This window comes from Panthera pardus, unplaced genomic scaffold (genome assembly GCF_024362965.1).
Source record: "Panthera pardus isolate Hobbes unplaced genomic scaffold, ASM2436296v1 HiC_scaffold_13, whole genome shotgun sequence".
NCBI classification, from domain to species: domain Eukaryota; kingdom Metazoa; phylum Chordata; class Mammalia; order Carnivora; family Felidae; genus Panthera; species Panthera pardus.
In genome coordinates, this window is record NW_026526688.1 from 73,304,862 (window position 1) to 73,326,775 (window position 21,914).

At 40.1% G+C, this 21,914-nt stretch overlaps 1 protein-coding gene across 1 annotated transcript in view; it reads left to right on the forward strand.

Moving 5' to 3' along the window:
- Nucleotides 1-21,914, forward strand: part of DCHS2 (dachsous cadherin-related 2) — a 242,405-nt gene that overhangs the window by 127,379 nt on the left and 93,112 nt on the right. Inside the window, exon 3 of the mRNA XM_019441220.2 lies at nucleotides 7,075-7,306. Coding sequence (XP_019296765.2) covers nucleotides 7,075-7,306 — 232 coding nt within the window. The remainder of the gene's footprint in view (nucleotides 1-7,074; nucleotides 7,307-21,914) is intronic.

Below are 21,914 nucleotides of genomic sequence, written 5' to 3' on the forward strand. Positions count from 1 at the left end.
TTTGAAGAATAAATGAACTCAGACAAGACATTTTAGGTTCAAGATGTTGGATTTTAGGCCAGCAGGAATTAACTTAAAACCATGAACTGCACCTTGACAGAAGACCTTTAACTGTACATAATTACCCTGATAATCCCTGGTTTTTCCTCTGATACTTTCTCTCTCTAATATACATCCTGAAAGCTCTTTGGAAGGAAATCGCTAGGAACCCATTTGCTGGTGGTCACTAAAAGACTGTTGTCAGTCAATACAAATTTTGTTTTTCTTAGAAAATACCTAGATGTTCTGGGCTTCCTTGCTGCTGCTCTATTCATTCTTGTGATGACTGTCAAATTTTTTTTTAACTCAATCACTTCTCCTACTCCACTGGTATTACTTCTGAAATAATCTATTTTGGCTGCTACTGCTGTTGCTATTTATCTCATAGAAGCCACGAGAATGCTATAAATTGCATAATGAAAACAAATAATTGGATTACATTGGAAAGCAAGTGGCTTTTCCCAATAAAGTGCTCTAATTTAATTATTCCATGCTTATCTCCAATTCCTTGTTTCCTGTTCCCATTCACTTTCACCAAATGAATCTCTCTTTTTGGTATGTATGTGTTAACATTCTATCTCCATTTTTGTGACATCTGAATTTGGTAGCTGAAATATGTGTCTGAGATAAAGCTATTTCACCTCTACCTCATCACTCCAGGCTTAGGGGAGAGTTGTGTCCAACTAGCAATATAGAAGATAAATTGAGTTAGCCCTTCAGCGTTATATATATTCATGAGAAAACTTGGCTATTAAAGTACTGCACAGTTGTGTATACAGCCAAAAGATCTCTAGAAGAAACCTTGCTGAGTAAAAAGCTCACGTTCATCTTTCCCCTGGCTTTATTGAAGTATAATCGATAAATAAAAATTGTATACAGTGTCATGTGTTTTTTGTTTTATTTTTAAATGTTTCTTTATTTTGAGAGAGAGACAGAGAGAGAGGGAGAGAGATTGAGTGCATGCATGTGAGCAGGAGAGGGGCAGAGAGGGAGAGGGAGAGAGAGACTCCCAAGCAGGCTCTGTACTGTCAGTGTAGAGCCCAACTTGGGGCTGGATCTCAGGAACTGTGAGATCATGACCTGAGCTGAAACCAAGAGTCAGATGCTGCTTAACCAACTGAGCCACCCATGACACCACTGTCATGTTTTGACATGCGTATTCATTATGAAGTGATGACCACAATCAAGCTAATTAACATATCCATCAGCTCACATAGTGAGTGATAAGAGCGTTTAAGATCTACCCTCAGCAAATTTCGAGTACACAGTACAGTAATATTAGCTAAAATCAACAGGCTGCGCATTAGACCTCCAGAGCTCACTCATCCTGCGTAACTGAAACGTAGGGCGCACTCATTTTAATTTCAATAGATTATATTATTCATAACTTCCAATTTTCAGTTGCTTTTTTCCTATCTTATATTTCATTGATTACCACTCCCCTCACTCCAGTTTCAGGAATAAACTGCTGCCCTGTTGCTCATGTTTTCTAGCTAGATTGTCTGAACTATATCTCAAACTGATTACCTACCATTTTTTCAAATACACTACCAGGATTAATCCCTAAATGTCTTAGATACCACTCTACCTCATTCTTATCTCTAAAAGTTTAAGCTTCCTAGCCATCCACTGTTATCCATATTCTCATCCCCATTCTGCTCTGTTCATCCTTTAATTTTTTTTTTTTTTTTTAAGTTTATTTATTTGGGAGAGAGAGACAGATGAAGAGCAAGCAGGGAAGGGGCAGAGAGAAGGAGAGACAGAATCCCAAGCAGGCTCCGCACTGTCAACGCAGAGCATGATATGGGGCTCGAACTCACAAACCATGAGATCATGATCTGAGATGAGATCAAGAGTTGGACCAACTGAGCTGCCCAGATGTGCCCATCCTTTAATTTGAATCAATTACCGCCTCACCCGCTCTGTCCTCCCAAACTCTTCTTCCATGCCCTCAGGAACTCATGGTTCATCATTTAGCAGACTCCCTTAGAAACTTGTCCTGGTCTCTGACTGCTCCTTTAAGTTCTCGCCTTGGTTAAAACAGCCTGCTCCTGGGGTTACTGATTCCTGTCAAGCTTTCCACAGAGAAGCCCATATTCCGCTAATCACGAACCGAGAGGGAGGTGTTGAGGTGGGTGCTTGCCTAATTGATTGCCCCATGCAACATCTGAATCATTTCTACTCCTTTCTCTATCAAAAACCAATTCACTTTTGAAATTTGTCTTGCCAGGCCATTCCTTGGACATGCTTTCTTGTTGCTATCATATTCTAAACCTCCGTGTCATTTAGGACCATTACACCTTACAGTCTTCCTCTCTACCACTGCATCTATTGAACCATCCAACACCCTGAGCGTCTCACTTCCTTGACTTTCTCACTTCCAAGGATCATCCCCTATAATTGCACAGCCTCTGAAATCTTGATCTCAAGCATGCTGTATTCTGATAAGCACTCTTACCTTTCCGTCTCGCTTCCTGTAGCCTCTCCATTCTAGCTGACAGTTCTTCCAGGTTAGGATCTCTAGTTTATTGACCCACCATTAAGTCATTCAGTTGCAAAATCCCTTTAGTTCCCTCACTCCATAATACTGTCCAGGTGAAAATCCAGCACTGTCTACACCAGACTCTGCCTTTTCTCCAAATAACACTTGAAGGAGAGGTCTTTCCCTTCCTGACTACCGTCGTTTACATTCTTTGCCTTTTTTCCTATTTTTTCCTATTCCTCCAATATTGTATGCTTTCAAGCTTAGCACTTTCCCAAACTACTCCCAGCTTTCACAACATGCCTTAGGGGAGGGGATTGGAATTCAGGTAGGTTGGTTAAAAGTCTCTTACTATAATTTTTTTAGTTTTGATTTAAATTCCAGTTAGCTAACATACAGTATAATATTAGTCTCAGGTGTATTGTATAGTGATTCAACACTTCCATACAATATCCGGTGCTCATCACGACAGGTGCACTCCTCAATCCCCATCACCTGTTTAAACTGTCCCCCAGCTCCCCTCCTTTCTGAGGTGATCCCCATTCTTATTTTTTAATTTTGATCACTTAATTTTTAAAATCATAGTAACACACTGTTTTCTCTTACTGTAATTTAAAAAATCAAGTGATTAAAATTATGTCCAAAAAAGCCATGACTCGTCGATAGGGAAAGAATAAGACAAAGTTAAGAAATATTCATGGATGGAATTTATGGGGTGTATTACCTATTCCCAAACATAGCAGCTGCAGATAACAAAAATGTACTCTCTCACACAATTTCTGAGGGCCAGGAGTCTGGAAGCAGCTTAGCTGGGTGGTTGTGACTCAGCATATCTCAGAGGCTGCATCATCAGGATAGTCTTAACCAGGTGGACTGAAGTTTTGTTACAGAGAATTGGGAGGTAAACACTAGGAGGGAAGTGAAGGAAGATGTGTGGAGAAATCTAATCTGCTTTCCAGGCGCCTCCAGACTCTGTAACTGCACACCAGCAGGAGACCTAAAATCTTGTTTGTTTATGGGGACCCATCTCCAGGATCCCTTCAGCACAGAGCTTTCTCTCCATTTAGCATATGCCTACCTCTGAATCATGAAGATCCACAATCCTTTTTCTGTAGTTCTGAAGCCCCAAAGCTTTCAGATAGAAAGTTTGTTTTGTTTTGTTTTGTTTTGTTTTTATTGTCCTTCTTATTTTATACCAATATTATATCAGCAATATGTATACCAATATCATGTTAGCAGTCAAAAGTAATGGCATATGTATTTTGGTATAAACTAAAGATAACAGAGAGATTAACGATAGGTAATTTTGAATGAAGAGAGAATTATACGATACGATTTTATAAGATTCCAAATGTAAAAGAAACAATAAGAGAGGAAACACAGTACCATCATAGTTTATTGAAACAGAAGCCCTGCATGAGCATTAGAATTGACCTAATTCAACATCCCCTCAAAATAGAAAGTTTTTAAATCTCATTTAGTGAGAAACCTGACTTGAACGGACCTGAGGCCGTTCATGTTTAAATTCATGTTTAAATCCCTCTAAATGTGTCTTTCCATACATTTTGCTGCAGAATATTAAGCATTTGGTTATGTAGGGCCACCCCAGACCTGATTAGGTATATGTGTACCACATCACCTTCCTAAAACTTGAAACATTCCAACACTAATCTATCTGGCCCCAAGTATTTAGGAAAAGGAGGCTGTAAACTCTTACAATGATGTGATTAACCATTATAAATGCTCTCATACATATTGTATCGTTCCTGCTTTACAGAAGATGCAGCCCAGACTCAGGGACTATCTGATTTTCTCTCATCTGTGGTCCCAGTTGCAGGCAGGGCAGACATTAGACTGAGATCATTTGGCTCCAGATTGTTCCACTGTGGCATAAACCCTGTTATACAGTGTTTGTCGCATAGATTATAAACAGGGACTCTGTCTTTTTTCTGCTAAGACTAAGTCCATGGTTGGCATTGCCCTTAGCATAGTGTTTTAAAAGGTAGAATTTATACCACAATTCTTTAAATTTTTTTTTCTTTCAACGTTTTTTTTTTTTTTTTTAATTTATTTTTGGGACAGAGAGAGACAGAGCATGAACGGGGGAGGGGCAGAGAGAGAGGGAGACACAGAATCGGAAACAGGCTCCAGGCTCCGAGCCATCAGCCCAGAGCCTGACGCGGGGCTGGAACTCACGGACCGCGAGATCGTGACCTGGCTGAAGTCGGACGCTTAACCGACTGCGCCACCCAGGCGCCCCTACCACAATTCTTTAAAAAGTCTAATTTAAAAGAAGTCACCAGGGGTTTGGGGGATAAATGAATCTCTAGTCCCGTTCCAGATCTGCAATTCACAGTCTCATTTACCTTGGGCAAGTCACTTGGTTTCTCAGTGCTTTGGTTTGCTTATCTATAAAAATGAGAGAAACCATCAAAATCTTTAAAAAGGGAGATTAGAACAAGTGAAGGAGAAAATATATACAGAGCGCACTGAACATATATTCACCCTGGTTATTGTAAGAGAAAAGCACCCCCACTGATGAATTCAGTAGATAAAAATTGAATTCCTAAAACAGGAAACCTGATATCTATAATAATTTTCCTGTAGAAAGATTCATTGTTTTATGAGAATCAGTTTTTCAGTTGGTTTGTCTATCATTTTACTTGTTTTTGGTAGCATTGCCTGATTTAGGATCGTCATGGACAGCCTAGGAATTAACATCTTTGCAAGGATCCCAAGGTGGAGAGATTGTCATTTCGCCTATCTTCCCCACTTTCTCATCACCTTCTCTCACGCGCTTTCTTATCCTGCACTCACACTGAGGTGACTTCCAGAATCCCAGGAGAAATATAAAAGGAAGGGGAAGGGAAAGGTTAAAGTTAAGCAGAATGGAGAAGGAGGCCAAGTTGGAGAAACAGCAGGGTCTCTGTCAGGTGCCATGCAGGACTGTCTGTTCACCATCCGTCACCCTCCACTGTGGACCCACAGTTCATCCGGGGCTGCTGCAGACACAGCCCTGTCTGTCCAGCAATACGGGTCAAGGGCACTTCCCTTGTTTTCACTGGGTCGTAACCTTAGCCAGCCCTCATTTCTCCTATTCTAGTTGGTAACTGGCATGGCCCGGGCACTTTATTCCACTTAGAACATGGAAAACCACTCTATCTTTGAAGGTGTACTTCCCAATTGTTTTTGAGTCGCCAATGTCTAGGGCACTTGGGACCTCAGAGCATGAGAGCCATTTCCAGGTTTGTTGTCAACCTCACCCCAAACAGTACTCTCTTTCTGCCCTCCCTCACCCTAGGCCGGTGCTTCTTCCACTGGCCTCTTTGTCTCCTGTGCCAAATCTTCTTTTTTTGTCAGAATCCTCTTTCCTCTTTGCTCAGTGTATCCCTGAACAGTGGGAGAGGGAGGGGGCGGGAGAGATGGGAAGGGAGAGGGGGAGGGAGAGGGTGAGAGAGAAGGAAAAGTGAGCGAGAAAGTCCAGGCTTTGTGATTTCCTAAGGATTTTTGTCAAAGATGAAAGTATCAAAATGTACCAGACAGAAATGGAAAATGGTGCTTTAAAGTAGGAACACATGTTTTGCTTTAGAAAAGTAAAAATTGCAAAGGATTGTTTTCTTCTATTGTATTCTCTCCCCTTTTCCTGATTTTTACTTGGAGGCAACACAAAATAAAAGGGATGGGATCTATTCCTCTACTATGCTATGCACTCTATTACCTTTCTAAAACATGAAAAATCCAGAATTCCAAAGCAAATCTGACCCCAGATATTTGGGACAAGTACCTTCACTGCCACCATCCACTCCAGACTTGATTCTAATCACCTCCTAACTGGTCTCCTTCCTTCCACCCTTGCTGCCCCTCAGTTTATTCTGAATGCTACACCTAGAGTGACAGTTAAAATCTAAGTCAATTCAAACTACTCCTCTGCTCAAAACCCTCCAATAAATCCTCCTTTCAGCGGCCCACAGAGGCCTCCATGACCTGCCCCTTGCCATGCTGACATCACCCTGCTGGCTTCCTTGCTGTTCCCTGAACAGGCCTGGGATGTACATTGTACTCCTGCCTCAGGGCCTTTGCACTTGCTCTTTCCTTCAGATTACTGAAGTCAAGCTCCCTCATATAGGTCAGTCTTTACTCACATGGTACCTTCTAAGTGAGACTTCCGCTGACGATCTTTTCTAAAATTACGTCTTCCTCCAATATTTCCTTACCCATCCTCTTTAGCAGTTAAGATTTATCCTAGGGGTAAAAGTGTTTTGTTTTGTTTTTTTCCCTCTTTGGACATCAAGAAAACTTGCCTTGAATATCTTTGAACTATAGTCTGAAATTATTGCCTCCTAAGAGTTTTAAGTGGTACTCTCATTCATCTTTAAGAGTCAGTGCTAAAGTACTGATACCATGCTCTTACCCGTGAACTCATATCTCAAGGTTAAAAGTAAAATGAATGAACTTCTTTGTTTTAAAATTCTTTTCTAGGATCTCTGTCAATTATTCTGCATCTCAGTGTTCAGGAGAAATCCATTTGTAATCACTTCTCATTTATCCAACAGGGTGGACTAAGCGCCCAAGCTTTTGTCCGTGTGGAAATAGAGGATGTGAATGATAACGCACCTGTCTTTAACCCATCAACCTACGTGATGAGCATTAGCGGCCAGACCCAGCCAGGCACCGAGATCATCAATGTTCTTGCCACTGACAGAGATTCTGGGATATATGGAACAGTGACTTATGAACTCATTCCCGGAGACCTGTCGTCCCTTTTCACCATTGACTCCACTACGGGTATGTGATCTTGGAACGGTTTTCCTCTGAAATCAGTAGCTTCTGCGTAACAGCCAGAAAGTTGGCAAAAGTGATTTTTTATTAGCAGGGATGCTGCAGGGCTCATTTCACCTTCCAGAAGGCAGTAAGGTATATTGTAAAGATCTGAGACTTCGTGGTTAGATGAGACCTGGGTGGGAGTTCAAGCCTTGTTTCCTACTGGTCTTATGATCTTTCTTGGCCTCAGTCTCTTTACTTTAAAAGAAGTGCTCTTGGGGTGCATGGGTGGCTCAGTCAGGTAAGTGCTGACTTCGGCTCAGGTCGTGATCTCACAGTTCATGAGTTCAAGCCCCATGTTGGGCTCTGTGCTGACAGCTCAGAGCCTGGAGCCTGCTTCTGATCCTGTGTCTCCTCTCTCTGCCCCTCCCCCATTCACGCTCTGTTTCTCTCAAAAATAAAATAAACATTAGAAAAAAAATTTAAAAGTAGTGCTCTTAATCCCTATGTGGCAAGGTTTTCTGAGTATTAAAGGTAGTCAATTATGAGAAACAGCTGGCCAATAGTATTTATTTTGCAAATGTTCATTTACTCTGTTCATATGATCTTGCCATGTATGGATGATTTCCATCATTTCAGTGTATTAACAGATAATATTAGTACAAAGAGCATTACATGGACATCCAAAGTAGATCCCTTTCTTCTTCTAGGCCTGGCATTCCCTAGTATCTTTGGGTCTTAGCTTCCATGTTGTTAAAATGGTACCTAAAGCTCCATTTAGTTCTCTAATATGGTAATTGCACCTGCCAGACAAGTACAGTGTGTAAACTGAATCTTCTAGAAATAATCAAAATACAGGAGGTTATCATTCCCTTCTTAATGGTTTATTGTTAAAGTAATGTTTGAAATATTTGATTACAAGAAAATAGGAAATTTCAAGTACACTGTATTACATTGTAATACTTCTCAGATAGTAGAGATATTCTGGTCCTGAAATGATGCAGCAAAAAAACAAAAACAAACAAAAAAAACCCCGTTTTTTTCTTTTACATTTTTCCTTCTTTTATATTTTTTAAATTTAATCTTACCTTATTGTAGTAAGAACACTTAACATGGGTTCTGCCCTCTTAACAGACTTTTAAGTATACAATGCATTATTGTTGTTGACTCTAGGCACAGCATATCGCAAATCTCTAGAACTTACTCATCTTGCTTCACTGAAACTTTATGCCCATGGAGTAGCAATTTCCCACTTCTCCTTCCTTGCTAACCTCTTGCAACCACCATTCCACTCTTTGATTTTATGACTCTGACTATTTTAGAGACCTCGTGTAAGTGGAATAATGCAGTATTTGTGCTTCTGTTACTGGCTTCGTTCACTCAACATAATGTCTTCCGGGCTCATCCATGTTTTTGCATATTGCAGGATTTCCTTCTGTTTCAAGACTGAATGATATTCCATCGTACGCATATACCCACATTTTCTTTATCCATCCATCTATGGATAGACATTTAGGTTGTTTCCACAACTTGGCTGTTGTGAACAGTACTTCAGTGCTCATGGAAGTGCAGATATCTCTTTGAGATTACATTTCCTCTTCTTTTTTTTAATGTTCATTTATTTATTTTGAGAGAGAGCGAGCAAGCAGCAGAGGGGAGTAGAGAGAGAAGGAAAGAGAGAATCCCAAGCAGGCTCTGCACTGTCAGGGCAGAGCCTGACGCAGGGCTCAATCTCAGGAATTGTGAGATCATGACCTGAGCCGAAATCAAAGAGTTGGACACTTAACTGACTGAGCCACCCAGGCGCCCCGAGTTTATATTTCTTCTTAAAGCACCTGACCGGAGCATGAGTAGAATATGTTTCCGTTGTGATGATGGTAATGTCAGGTGCTACAGTAGGCATTTTCTGTAGATGGTCTTTATTGGAGCTTCACAATCCCCTTTGCAACAACCAGATTCATTAGCAACAAACAGTAATTTACACAGGAAATCATCTACCAAGTGAGCTTGGCTTCTCACCCAGGCCTGGTAAGGGGAGAGTCATTAATTCTTGTTTGGAAGGTGTACTTGCATCCGGTGTGTGTGACTGGCTGAGGGAGTAGTTGTTTTTTACAATGGCAGTCTCTTTTTTTTTTTTAATATATATATTTTTTAACATTTATTCATTTCTTGAGAGACAGAGAGAGACAGAGCATGAGTGAGGGAGGGGCAGAGAGAGAGGGAGACACAGAATCTGAAGCAACCACCAGGCTCTGAACTGAGAGCACAGAGCCTGACACGGGGCTCGAACTCACAAACTGTGAGATTGTGACCTGAGCCGAAGTTGGATGCTTAACCGACTGAGCCACCCAGGTGCCCCTACAATGGCAGCCTTAATAAGGTAGAACTTTCCTCGCTCAAAATAATACACTGACATGGATCCTTTAACATTTCAAAGATCAGAAGAAAATACCTTTTTTTTTTTTTCCTTTGGGAAATTGCTTATCTTGGCTTTTTCAAAATTCATCTGAACTGCTTGTCAAATTGTCAGGCCCTCTAGGACACTAGCATTGCCAAAAATATATAGGTCAGCCAGTAATCAGGGCACAGGATCTAAAAACATTTAGTAGATTGTTTTTAAAAGACATCAACATACTCCTCGTCTAGTTTCTCCTGGAAGGTCTTGAAGAATGAGCTGTACTGTGTTCTGTTTTTAGAAGAGATCTCTTGTTGCTGCACTGGCTTCAGTAAGCCACAGGCTTCCATTCCTGGCACAGGCTATAAGACAAATGCCATTGTTAATCAAGGAGAACGCTTTACGTGGGTCATTATCTAGGGAAGTATCATGGTATTTTTTTTTATAAAGCAAAGACCAAATTCGTAATGGAAGTAGCCTTGGGTTATTATTGTTGGCAGTTTTGATGCCGGTTCATTTAGGTTGAAGATGTTTTTCTAACAGTGCTTAGAATTGGGTTGCACTTAATCACAATTCATGAGAAATTCATGAGGCCTGGTAATGCTTTACTTTAACCTTTAGAAGAGAATTAAACAGCATCACAACTAGCTAAGGGGAAAAGTTGCTTAGTGAACAGGCAGTCTTTAATTTGAACAGCCGAATTCAAGTTCATCTGTTGGGTGACCGCAACTCTGAATACATTTTCTATACTGTACATAATAGTTAGGCTTCTAGGCCATGCCATAAAAGCTAATTTAATTGTCAGTGTCCTTAAAAAGTGGAACAAGGATCTGTGTTGGAATATGGTTTTCCGCTTCTGCATCTGTTTTTTGGTTGTAACCTATAAAAAGTTGGACTTTCTTGCTTTTGCCATTAGGTCTGTCTTTACAGAAGCTGCCAGTTTAAATACAGGGTCAAGGGATTGCTTCTATCAATATATATTTGTAGAATGAATGAATAAATGACATCTAAAAATCACTGAAAAGTGATTTATTTAAATCCTGATTACATATTCTTAAGAAACTTCAAGGGAGTGTCATTGATAACACAAGGCAAAACTTTGCTTAAAATCCAATTTCCCCGGGGCGCCTGGGTGGCTCAGTCGGTTAGGCGTCCGACTTCGGCTCAGGTCACGATCTCACGGTCCGTGAGTTCGAGCCCCGCGTCGGGCTCTGGGCTGATGGCTCGGAGCCTGGAGCCTGCTTTCGATTCTGTGTCTCCCTCTCTCTCTGCCCCTCCCCTGTTCATGCTCTGTCTCTCTCTGTCTCAAAAATAAATAAACGTTAAAAAAAGTTAAAAAAAAAAAATCCTCTTTCCCCATCACAGTGTGGTAGGTAATGCTGTGGCCTCCAATCCAAATTCTTTCCAATCTCTCTGTGCTAGCTAGCACTTTTCTAGATGTATATGCTAACTATACTAAATATATTTGTATTTATATGTAGTTATATATAGCATTACATACTTATATAGATGGCTAGCTGTATAGTTTTGCATTATATGAGAAAGAGTTGGAAAATTGATGAGCTAATTTCTACATTGTCACCTCTTCCTGAATCACTCTAAAAATCTCTCTTAGACATCCATTCATTTGCTCATGGTTGATGCTTCCTCTATCAGACATGCTATTTTATAAGCTTCCACGCTTTGTGCTATAGGCTCATGTTTTTCTGAAGAAAAGAGGTTTTCCATTGATCTGTTTGTACCACAACCAAGACTCATGCTTTAAAAATAGAGCTCTTTGACTTTCTGTGTTCATCTGGTAAGAAAAATGTTTTGGAGAAAACTGGAAGGGGATGTGGTGATGTCATGGCTGTTTTCTCTTGTGGGTTTATCTTCCTGTTCTGTTTCTGGTTTTCTAAGTTTGTTGTTGGTTCAAAGCACATTTTTGTAAAACGTGCTTCGGCACCAGGAGAGAGATAGTGAGCTGAGCCTTCATTTCTCTTACTCTCCGTTAGCTGGGTTCCTTTGATGTGGGCACGAGTCAGACCACACTGTTTTGAGTTTTAAAAGAAGGAAACACAAGAGTCATATTTATTAATAGCTCTTTTTATGTCTTTAATCCCATTTAATGAATTGTATGTAGATTTTTTTCCTACATTGTTTGAAGTGTTCTCTTTAGTAGCATGAAAAGAGTAGTGCTTTAGCTTTTGTGTTTGTCCTGTTTATTTAGTAACCTTACACTGAAGCAAACGTTACTGCTAATTCAGATTATTTTAAGGTGTCAGACTGAAAACATTTGTGTTGCTCGTTTACAGCAGTCCAACGGCCTCTTTGCTAGGGTTACCTTCGGTTAAATTCTTCAGGTTTACCTCTTTTTATAGAAGCAAGTCAATGATGTAAAGAAAAGTCAGTTAAAGTTCTAAAGAGTGTAGCTCATCTGTTCAAGGCAGAAAATGGAAGTAAGTTCATCCTCCCAAGACATATTTATTCATGGGGTGCCTGGGTGGCTCCCTCGGTTAAACTTCCGGCTCTTGGTTTTGGCTCAGCTCATGATCTCATGGTTCATGAGTTCAAGCCTGGTATCAGGCTCTGTGGTGACAGTGTGAGGCCTGCTTGGGATTCTCTCTCTCTCTCTCTCTCTCTCTCTCTCTCTGTCTCTCTCTCTCTCTGCCCCTCCCCCACTTGCATGTGCCCGAATTTTCTCTTTCTCTCAAAATAAGTAAACATTTCCAAAAAAAAAAAAAAAATTAAAAAAAGACATATTTATTCAATACCTATTATGTGCTAGGCACTGTTTTAAGTATTTGGGATACATTGGTGAGTGAGAGAGATGAAAATTCTTGTTCTCATAGAGCTTACAACAAAAGCTTATGTTGCCCTGCCTATTGTCTGTTCTATGTTTAGTTGTGGTGTATACAAAATCCTAGTTTAGCATTACAGAAGAACAAGTAATTAAAAGGGTAACTGAGAGACTGAAACTGCCACACAAAGGCAGCCATGTCTCTGTGTTTGGTTGCAATCTTTTGTTTGTACAGGGTGTGTGGATTTTAATATAGACTGTAAGTAATGTAACACAGACTCTGCTTTTCTTTATTTCAAGGGCAAATCTTTTTCTAATGTGAGTGTTAGGCTCACATTTCATATCATGTAATGATTCTCATAATTCTTCATGATTGCCACTTTCCTACATTTAGAACATTCTGATGTGTAGCTAATAAATGAAAACCACATCTCATTTCATAAGGGATGTGAACCTACCCATGCTAAAAAAAATGACTTCCTTTTATTTGCAAGACAGAGACTAAAATTAATCACGAACACCAAATCAGTGTGTGTTTCTTTTGTGGGAAACAAAAGCACATTGGAGAGTTTTCCTATTAATTTTTCTAGTATAAGATCACAGACTGGTTGGGGATGGAAGAGACTTCCTGATTCAGCTCCCTTATTTATTTAGCAGAGGAAGAAATTGAGGCTGAAAGGGGTTCAGTGACTTGCCTGAGGATACACAGTTGGTATATGGCAGAATTGCATGTAAACCCTCTCTTGGACCCATCATCGGTTCCCGTTTTGGTCTGTCTCAGATGATAACACCTTTTAATATCTTTTCTGTACATTGCCTATATAAGCCTTACATCAACTTATGGCATAAGCAAAACAGAGGCTTTTGTGCCCATCTGCAAATTAAGAGAATAAAGACCTTAAGAGTCTTAGCGACTTGCTGAGGGACGTAGTCACAAACCTGACACTTGAATTTACTTCTCAGACTTACATTTCAAGGCTCTTTCCATTATTATGCCTTTTATCCCCCTTTTAAACTAAACTCAAAGCTAAGATAAATATAAGTTTCATTGTCTCAACTAAATAAGATAGGAATATGATCTCTCGCTGTGACTTCTTGTATAAGTCTATTTGAAATGCCAAATTACCTCTTGATTTATTTGCTCTTGTCAACTGAATGCATAGAATTCCGTGACATCTTCTAAAATGGGTATGTTTTCCTTAAAAATCCTTATATTGTCGATATGAGACAAAATTTTCAGTCCGTTCCATGCCTTTCAGCCACTACAATTTAGTAACCCCAGTGTGTGTGAAATAAATAGTATAATGTCACCTATTCACTGAATAAGTTTCTATATTCTCACAAAGTGAATATAGGGAAGACATCATAAATACTAATGACCAATAAGAAATTGGTATTGACATCCCATAGTTTTTGGTTTGTCTCTGTTTTTGGGAAAACTACACTTGCAGACTCCATGTTTGGTAATGGTCATGATTTTGTGCTTGTTTTCGTTTTTAGCTATCTCATACCTTACAAGTTTAGCAATGACCCCCCCAGCTTATTTTCTAACTATGAATGACCACCTTGGTTGAGGATCTCATCTGTTTCAGGAGATTGGGTAATGACAGTCAGTATTGCTTCATTAACAGAATTATATGTATATTAGATTTTAATTAAGAGAGGACCTTTGTCTTTAAGTTCTTTAATTAGTCTATCAATTAAAATATTTCATCCCAACACTTTCCTCTATTTAAATAAGAAGTGACAAGGTAAAGAACATAGACAAACATTGCACATTATAATTGGTAAGTACAAATCCAAGCACTGGATAATTCAAGCATAAAATAACCAGTGCTCATTAATATCCAGTAAATGAATCAATGTCTGGTTTTTTTAAATTTTTTTAAAAGTTTCTTTATTTTTGAGAGACAGAGACACAGATAGAGTGCAAGCCGGGGAGGGCAGAGAGAGAGGGAGACACAGAATCTGAAGCAGGCTCTAGGCTCTGAGCTGTCAGCACAGAGCTCAATGCAGGGCTCGAACCCACAAATTGTGGGATCATGACCTGAGCTGAAGTCAGACGCTCAACAGACTGAGCCACCCAGACGCCCCTCAATGTCTATTTTTTTAAAGTTAAAGTTTGTCTCCTGCACTGCTGGTTAATAATAATTTGCAAGTGTCATGAAAAAAGAGAGCTAAGTAATTCTGTACTTTAAAATATGAAAATACAATGCCATAAATTCTAAGCTGAAAACATAGGCAAAAAGAGACATTCATTTTATTGACCGTTTTGTTATTTATTACATATATATGCATATTTATAAGTAATATATGTTATAGAGCTGTATATAATTAACTGTTGGCCCTCCCTTTTAATATACACCTCCATTTATTTAAAATTGTTGGATTCAAGGGGTGCCAGGTGGCTCAGTCAGTTAAGCATCTGACTTTGGCTAGGTCATGATCTTGGGGTTCATGAGTTTGAGCCTCGCATCGGGCTCGCTTTTGTCAGTGTAGGGGCCTGATTCAGATGTTCTCCCCCCACCCCCGTGCGCATTGCACTCTCTCTCTCAAAAATAAATAATATAAAAAAATAATAAAAAATAAAATTGTTGGATTCATGTAAATGGGTTTTCTTGAGCCTCTTTATATTCAAGTGCTAAAAAAAGTGAATGTTTTGAAACATTCAGTATGTAGAAGGACAAACTTAATCCTAATAAGTGGTCAGCATTAGTTCAAAGAAACTCACTAGCTTCTTCCTGGTCTTTAATACGAATTGCTTCACTATGCAAGATTGGCTTTGAAGGTAAAAATAAATAGTAACTGCTCAAAAGAGGCCTAATAAAATTCATACGTAGAGACATAAAATAGCCTTTGTTCAAATATAAAGACATATTTGGTCATTTTACTCCCCTGCCTTAAATATTCTAGTGACTTTCCATGGCTCTTTGGCTGAAGGCCAGATCTTTGTTATGGTCTACCGGGGCTTTCATGATCTGCTCTGCTTTCTGCTGTGGCCTCAGCTCCAATAACTCTTTTCATCTCTGTGCTTGTTCCTTCTATCAACTACCACTTCTCCTCCTCCTCCTCCCCTTATCATCAGACTTACATGAAGCAAGCTCATTCTACTGATGCATCAAACCGAGTGCCAATTCAACTATCAGGCTGTAGTAGAAACCATAACATCATAGGAACTGAACACTGGAGGCTTCATGTCCAGCCTAACTTTTCTGTTGGGACAGACCGTGGAAAAAACAAAATCGTATCTTAAAAAGTTTATAAATGGGCACTGATTTTTAAAGAAGAGAATGAGAGGGGCGCCTGGGTGGCTCGGTCGGTTAAGCGTCCGACTTCGGCTCAGGTCATGATCTCACGGTTTGTGAGTTCAAGCCCCGCGTCGGACTCTGTGCTGACAGCTCAGAGCCTGGAGCCTGCTTCGGATTCTGTGTCTCCCTCTCTCTCTGCCCCTCCCCTTCTCGTTCTCTCTCTGTCTCTCTCAAAAAAAAAAAAGAATAAACATTAAAACTGTTTTTAAAAAAATAAGTAAACACTAAAAAAATGGAGAATGAAATAATCTTAATGTTTAGGGGTACCAGGGTTTAAATAACCTGATGGATCTTTCCCATAATAAAGCCACCCTTGCCAGTAGAACAAAAATATGACAGCTTGCTGACTTAACAGCACTGTGCTTTCCTCTGCTTTTCATTGAGAGTGAAATGAAAAGTCTGAAAAAAAAAAAAATAGGAAAGTCTATTTGCTAATAGTATCTCTTCCTTTCTGTGGCCTGGACCTGGATGTGTACCTATTATTTGCCTCTCTTTTTTCTGCTTTTCCTGGACTCATCAGCTACCTTTTGGGTTATCATATTTTTGAAAAAACACTTTCATACTTCAGGGACAATCAAGTTTACAGGCCCTATAGTCCCATCATCCCTTTATGGTAATTTAGCATTAGCCTCCATGCAATCAAAATGTTAAGGGCAAACTCCATGTATCGATCACAGTAATGACTGTAAAGAGTGTAGGCCCTCAGAAGAAAGCTCTGGAAAATCTAGAGTATTCAAGAAAGGGATTAAGGACCATAGAACTTGAGATGAATCTCACAGGATAGCTCACATTTGGTCAAGCAAGAGGGAAGAATGAATAGTGATTCAGGAGAAGCAAACAATATACATGAAGACATTAAGATGGGAATTAGTAAACATTTGCAACCAGAAATTAAAATGTAGGTTTGGGGGGCGCCTGGGTGGCTCAGTCGGTCAAGCATCTGACTTCAGCTCAGGTCATGATCTCACGGTCCGTGAGTTCGAGCCCCGTGTCGGGCTCTATGCTGACTGCTAGGAGCCTGGAGCCTGCTTCGGATTCTGTGTCTCCCTCTCTCTCTGCCCCTCCCCCGTTCATGCTCTGTCTCTCTCTCTCTGTCAAAAATACATAATATCTTTGGGCTGAGATATATATAGAGATAGAGATATAGTAAATTCCCCATTGAGTGAGGATACTAGACTTAATGTAAGATTTATAAAGGAGATCTCTGGAAACAAATTTTATTATTCTGAATTTCACTCACATCGTCAAAGGTAATAAAGGTGGATAGAGAGTTGATAGTTTGCAGAGAACTGCTCTTGACTTGTGAGTTCTCCTCCGGTGAGACACCTACACCTTACTGACCACTTAGAGAACTTAGTATGTGTTCCTTCAGTTTGGTGCTAGCAGACTCAAGTCAGACTCTCACATCAGAAATCTAGGGGCGCCTGGGTGGCTAAGTTGGTTGGGCGTCGGACTTCAGCTCAGGTCACGATCTCGTGGTCCGTGAGTTCGAGCCCCGCGTCGGGCTCTGGGCTGATGGCTCAGAGCCTGGAGCCTGCTTCTGATTCTGTGTCTCCCTCTCTCTCTCTGCCCCTCCCCCGTTCATGCTCTGTCTCTCTCTGTCTCTCTCCGTCTCAAAAATAAGTAAACGTTAAAAAAAAAAAAAAAAAAAAGAAATCTAAAGAGGGAGTGTCTAACAATGGAATAAAGAAGAGGTTTCCAGGGCACCTGGGTGGCTCAGTCAGTTAAGCATCCAACTTTGGCTCAGGTCATGATCTCACAGTTCATGAGTTCGAGCCCCACGTCAGGCTCTGTGCTGACAGCTCAGAGCCTGGAGCCTGCCTTGGATTCTGTGTCTCCCTCTCTCTCTGCACCTCCCCCATGCACGCTCTCTCTCTCTCTCTCAAAAATAAACTTTAAAAAATTTAAAAAAATAAAAGAAGAGGTTTCCGAATGGAGACAAACTCTAGGAGTTTATAGGGGCAAAGAGTACTTAATGGTCTCTCCTGGATGTGGGTCATTTGTGAGGGAGAGAGCCGACAACCTGGGTGTAGAATCATTTCAGATGCTGCCCAGAAAGGGCCAGCAGGAGGAGTTTTGAACATTTCTAGCTTTGTAGGCATCAAAGAAGCAAGCAGTAAAGTGACCTGTCTAAAGAGAGATGTGCTCACCTCGGTTAAGGCAGCTTCAGATTGGAGGTTTGAAGCTTTCTCCAAAAAAACAATGACAGCATCCATAAGAGAAAGTGGCTTTTAAACAGCTGCCCAGCCAAAGAGTGCCACCCCAATAGTGCCTGTCAAGTCAGAATGTTCCTGCTCCTCTCTCCTTCCCTCTTTTCCCCTTCCTTCCATCCTAGATGGTCAGGAACTCACACTGTTAGCAAGATGAGGGAGAAGAGCTAGATGGGGAAATTACTTCTGACTTGCAGCCTGTGTCCCGCCTGAAATTTGAATCCAGTTTTGAGTTTTGATTATTAATGGACCTTCATATTCAAATTATTAAATTGAGACGGTTTTGTGACTTAAACTAACAAAGAATGAAATACCTAGGAATAAACTTAACCAAGGAGGTAAAAAGACTTGTACCCTAAAAATGGTTGGATACTAATGAAGGAAACTGAAGATGACACAAACAAATGGAAAGGTATTCCATGCTCATGGATTGGAAGAATTAATATTGTCAAATGTCCGTAGTACCCAAAGCAACCTATAGATTTGATGCAATTCCTATCAAGACCCCAACAGCATTTTTCACAAAACTAGAACAAATAATTTACTGCAATTTGTATGGAACAAAAGAAAGAATTTTAACGGGTTGACAGTGACTGTGGAAATTATAGGAGCCTCCTTAATTTTCACTTAGATGCAGGGGAAGAACAGTGAGCCATATGAAATAAATTTGAATAAGAGAAAAAAAGTGGCTCTATGATTGCACCCCATGAGCTGTTTTCATCGCCATACTTGTTACATATTTATGGCAGTAGGAGATCATCATGTCTGGAGAGATGGGCTACAGAATGACAGAAAGCTACACTGAGTGAGGTCACTTATGAAGCACTTTAAAAGCATGACGGAGAAGTTCAAACTTGATTTTTGTAGGGAATAAGGAATGACACAAGGATTTTGAGCCTTAGACCGTCATGGTGGTATTTAAGGAAAATCACCCTGGGAGTGTTGTGCTAAGTGGACTTAATTCCTGTTGAGAGGTCTTCTGGCTTGTAGACAGTTGCCTCCTCTCATTATTCTAACATGCTGGAGAGAGAATTCTCTCCAGTCCTATAAGATCAGGCTCCACCCCTATGACCTGATTTAACCTTAATTACTACTCCAAATGCAGTCATATTGGGGATTAGGACTTCAACATATTAATATTTAGGGGACACAAGTCCATAGCACATATGCTCATTAAAGCCATAGGAATGTAAGGGGCACCTGAGTGGCTCAGTTGGTTGAGCGACCGACTTCAGCTCAGGTCATGATCTCGCAGTTTGTGGGTTCGAGCCCCACGTCGCGCTCTGTGCTGACAGCTCAGAGCCTTGAGTCAGCTTCAGATTCTGTGTCTCCCTCTCTCTCTCTCTGTCCCTCCTCTACTCACACTCTGTCTCTTTCTCTCAAAAGTAAATAATAAAAAACATTAAAAAAAAATAAAAACTATAGGAAGGTAAGAAGCAGGTAATGAGCTGTGCCATAGTCTCAACCCATAGAAGATATTCTCTCTTTATAGTTGTTCAGATCCTTCCATGTTTTCCAACATGCATATTTTTCTCTGTGCGTGTGTGGGGGGGTGCGGTACATATAAAGTATGTGTTAGTGTTTATGGTTATATTTTACATATTGCTCTGTAATCTAACATTCTCAGCAGTACTTCATGGATTTTTCACAGTGGAGAATATTTTAAAAATATTTATGCAGTACGAATTTTTTTTAACACAGTGAATTGATACTATAGATTGATTTTTACAATTTTTTTCCATATAAAATGTAGCATGTAAAATCTTTCTACATGAAAACATGTATATATATTTTTTAGATGCTACACTAATATTCTATTGTATTAATATACACATTGTATTGAACCATTCATTCTTTCCTTATGCTGTCTCTTTAAGGGTGAGGATTCAGTTTCCTCTCACCCTCCCAGCTCTCCCAGAGCCTGCTGATTTTTTTTAAAATTCCAAGTTTTAAGTCTCGGTTGTAAGAATGCAGACTTGGCCTCCTCTGGTTTTCAAAACCAAATGTTATGGGGATTGTCCTCCCCATGTGGGTTCCCCCATGTGGGGGTCTCTTTTCTTTCCCTACTCCTTACAGGCACTGTCCTGTCCTGAAGACAGCCCCTGAGTCCAGTTACTTCTAGACCCTGCCTCAGCCCTTCCTATCCTCTTCGACGTGGCCCCCTCCCTCCATTTAGTTGTAGAGCTTGTTCTCCCAGGCTTTAGGTCATTTTCTGGGTTATTTACACCGATGTGAGCGTTATCTAGTTGTATCCATGGGACAAGGTGAGCCTAGGGTCCTCCTACTCTGCCATCCTCCCCAGAACCCCCATTCATTCTCTTCTTGATGGATAGTAAAGTCACTTGTGATATTGCAAAAGACATCCTCTCCATTTCTTTCTATGCACTTCTGTGAGCAGAGGGCAGGCTTCTAGGTTACTGAATATGAATTGTTTACAGATTGATACATAATGCCTAAGTGCTTTTGAACAGTATACAATAAAACCACATCATTTATTATCCCTGAGTCTCATCACTTAAAAAGTTTGTAACAAACATTAGAGTAAAAACAAGAGGCAGTTGTTTTCCTTTCACATTTCTGTGTTTTTTTTTAATTCAGTTTGAACATTATCATATTTACTCACGTGCCTTTCTTTCTTATTTAAACTATCTGTCCTGGGGCACCTGGGTGGCTCAGCCAGTTAAGCGTCCAACTGCGGCTCTGGTCCTGATCTCGCGGTCCAGAAGTTCGAGCCCACATAGGGCTCTGAGCTGTTACGAGCCCACCATCAGGTACTGTGCTGATAGCTCAGAGCCTGGAGCCTGCTTTGGACTCTGTGTCTCCCTCTGTCTCTGTTTCCTCTGCTCATGCGCTCACTCGCGTGCTCTCTCTCTCTCTCTCTCTCAAAAATAAACATTAAAAATAAAATAAAATAAACTATCTGTCCTTCTCTACTGCTGACCTCACTTTTGTTTTACTTGTATTTTTCCCCTTTGTTGCAGAACTCTTCATTTATTATTGGGATACTAAATCGTTGTTTCAAAATGTTGTCTTTTGATTTTATTTATAAATCATCAAGTAAATTAATGAACTCATGACTGAATAAGAAAGATTTAAAAATACTAATTAAAATACGCATTAAATTTATGATAAACATGTGTACAAGGCCACTGTAGGATCATAGAAGGTAGATCTCAAGCAAAATGGAGGGTATATGAAAGTCAGCTCCACCAGGTGAGACTTGAGCTGTGCTTTAAAATGTGACTGGAAGTCAGAAAAGATGAAGAGGAGGATGCAGTAATCTAAATGGAAAAGAGCAAGATCTATCCTGGAAATTATAGGTATTTCACTGTGCTTAGGGCAAAAGTACTGTACAGAGAGTGGTGAGATGGGCTACCGAGGTGAAAAGGGTTCATTTACCAGCAGCTTGGTTTATTTAGATAAGGCACTTGAACTTCACCCTGAAAACCTGGGGAGGCACCGACATGTCTAGACTTGGATTTTAGGAAGACTGTTCTAATACAAGTATGAAAAATGGTTCAGAAGGAGTCATCTGGAATCAGGAGGACCAAGTATAGTTGAGGCAGATGTTAATCCTTTAATTGTCATAATCATCTAGAGTGCACAATGAGGCCTTCAAAAATTTCTCTGTAATCGGAATTGAGTCAACTGTGGAAGAATATATACCCAGGGAACAAGGATGATTGGGGGCTTAGAGAGACTTTTCGTTTTCTTCTGTAGACAGACACTTCTGTATTATTTGAGCTTTTATTTTTTAACCAACCATAAATTTTCATAATAATTTTTAAAGCTCATCAATAACAGATGGGAAGAATCTGACTTAGAAATATATGTGGTAAGTATTGAGTGCTTTGGTGGAGTCAGTATGAACCTAATTTTACTATGGCTGCTATAGCTGGTGTAAGAATACTTGGTTACATTAATATTTTATAAGTATTCT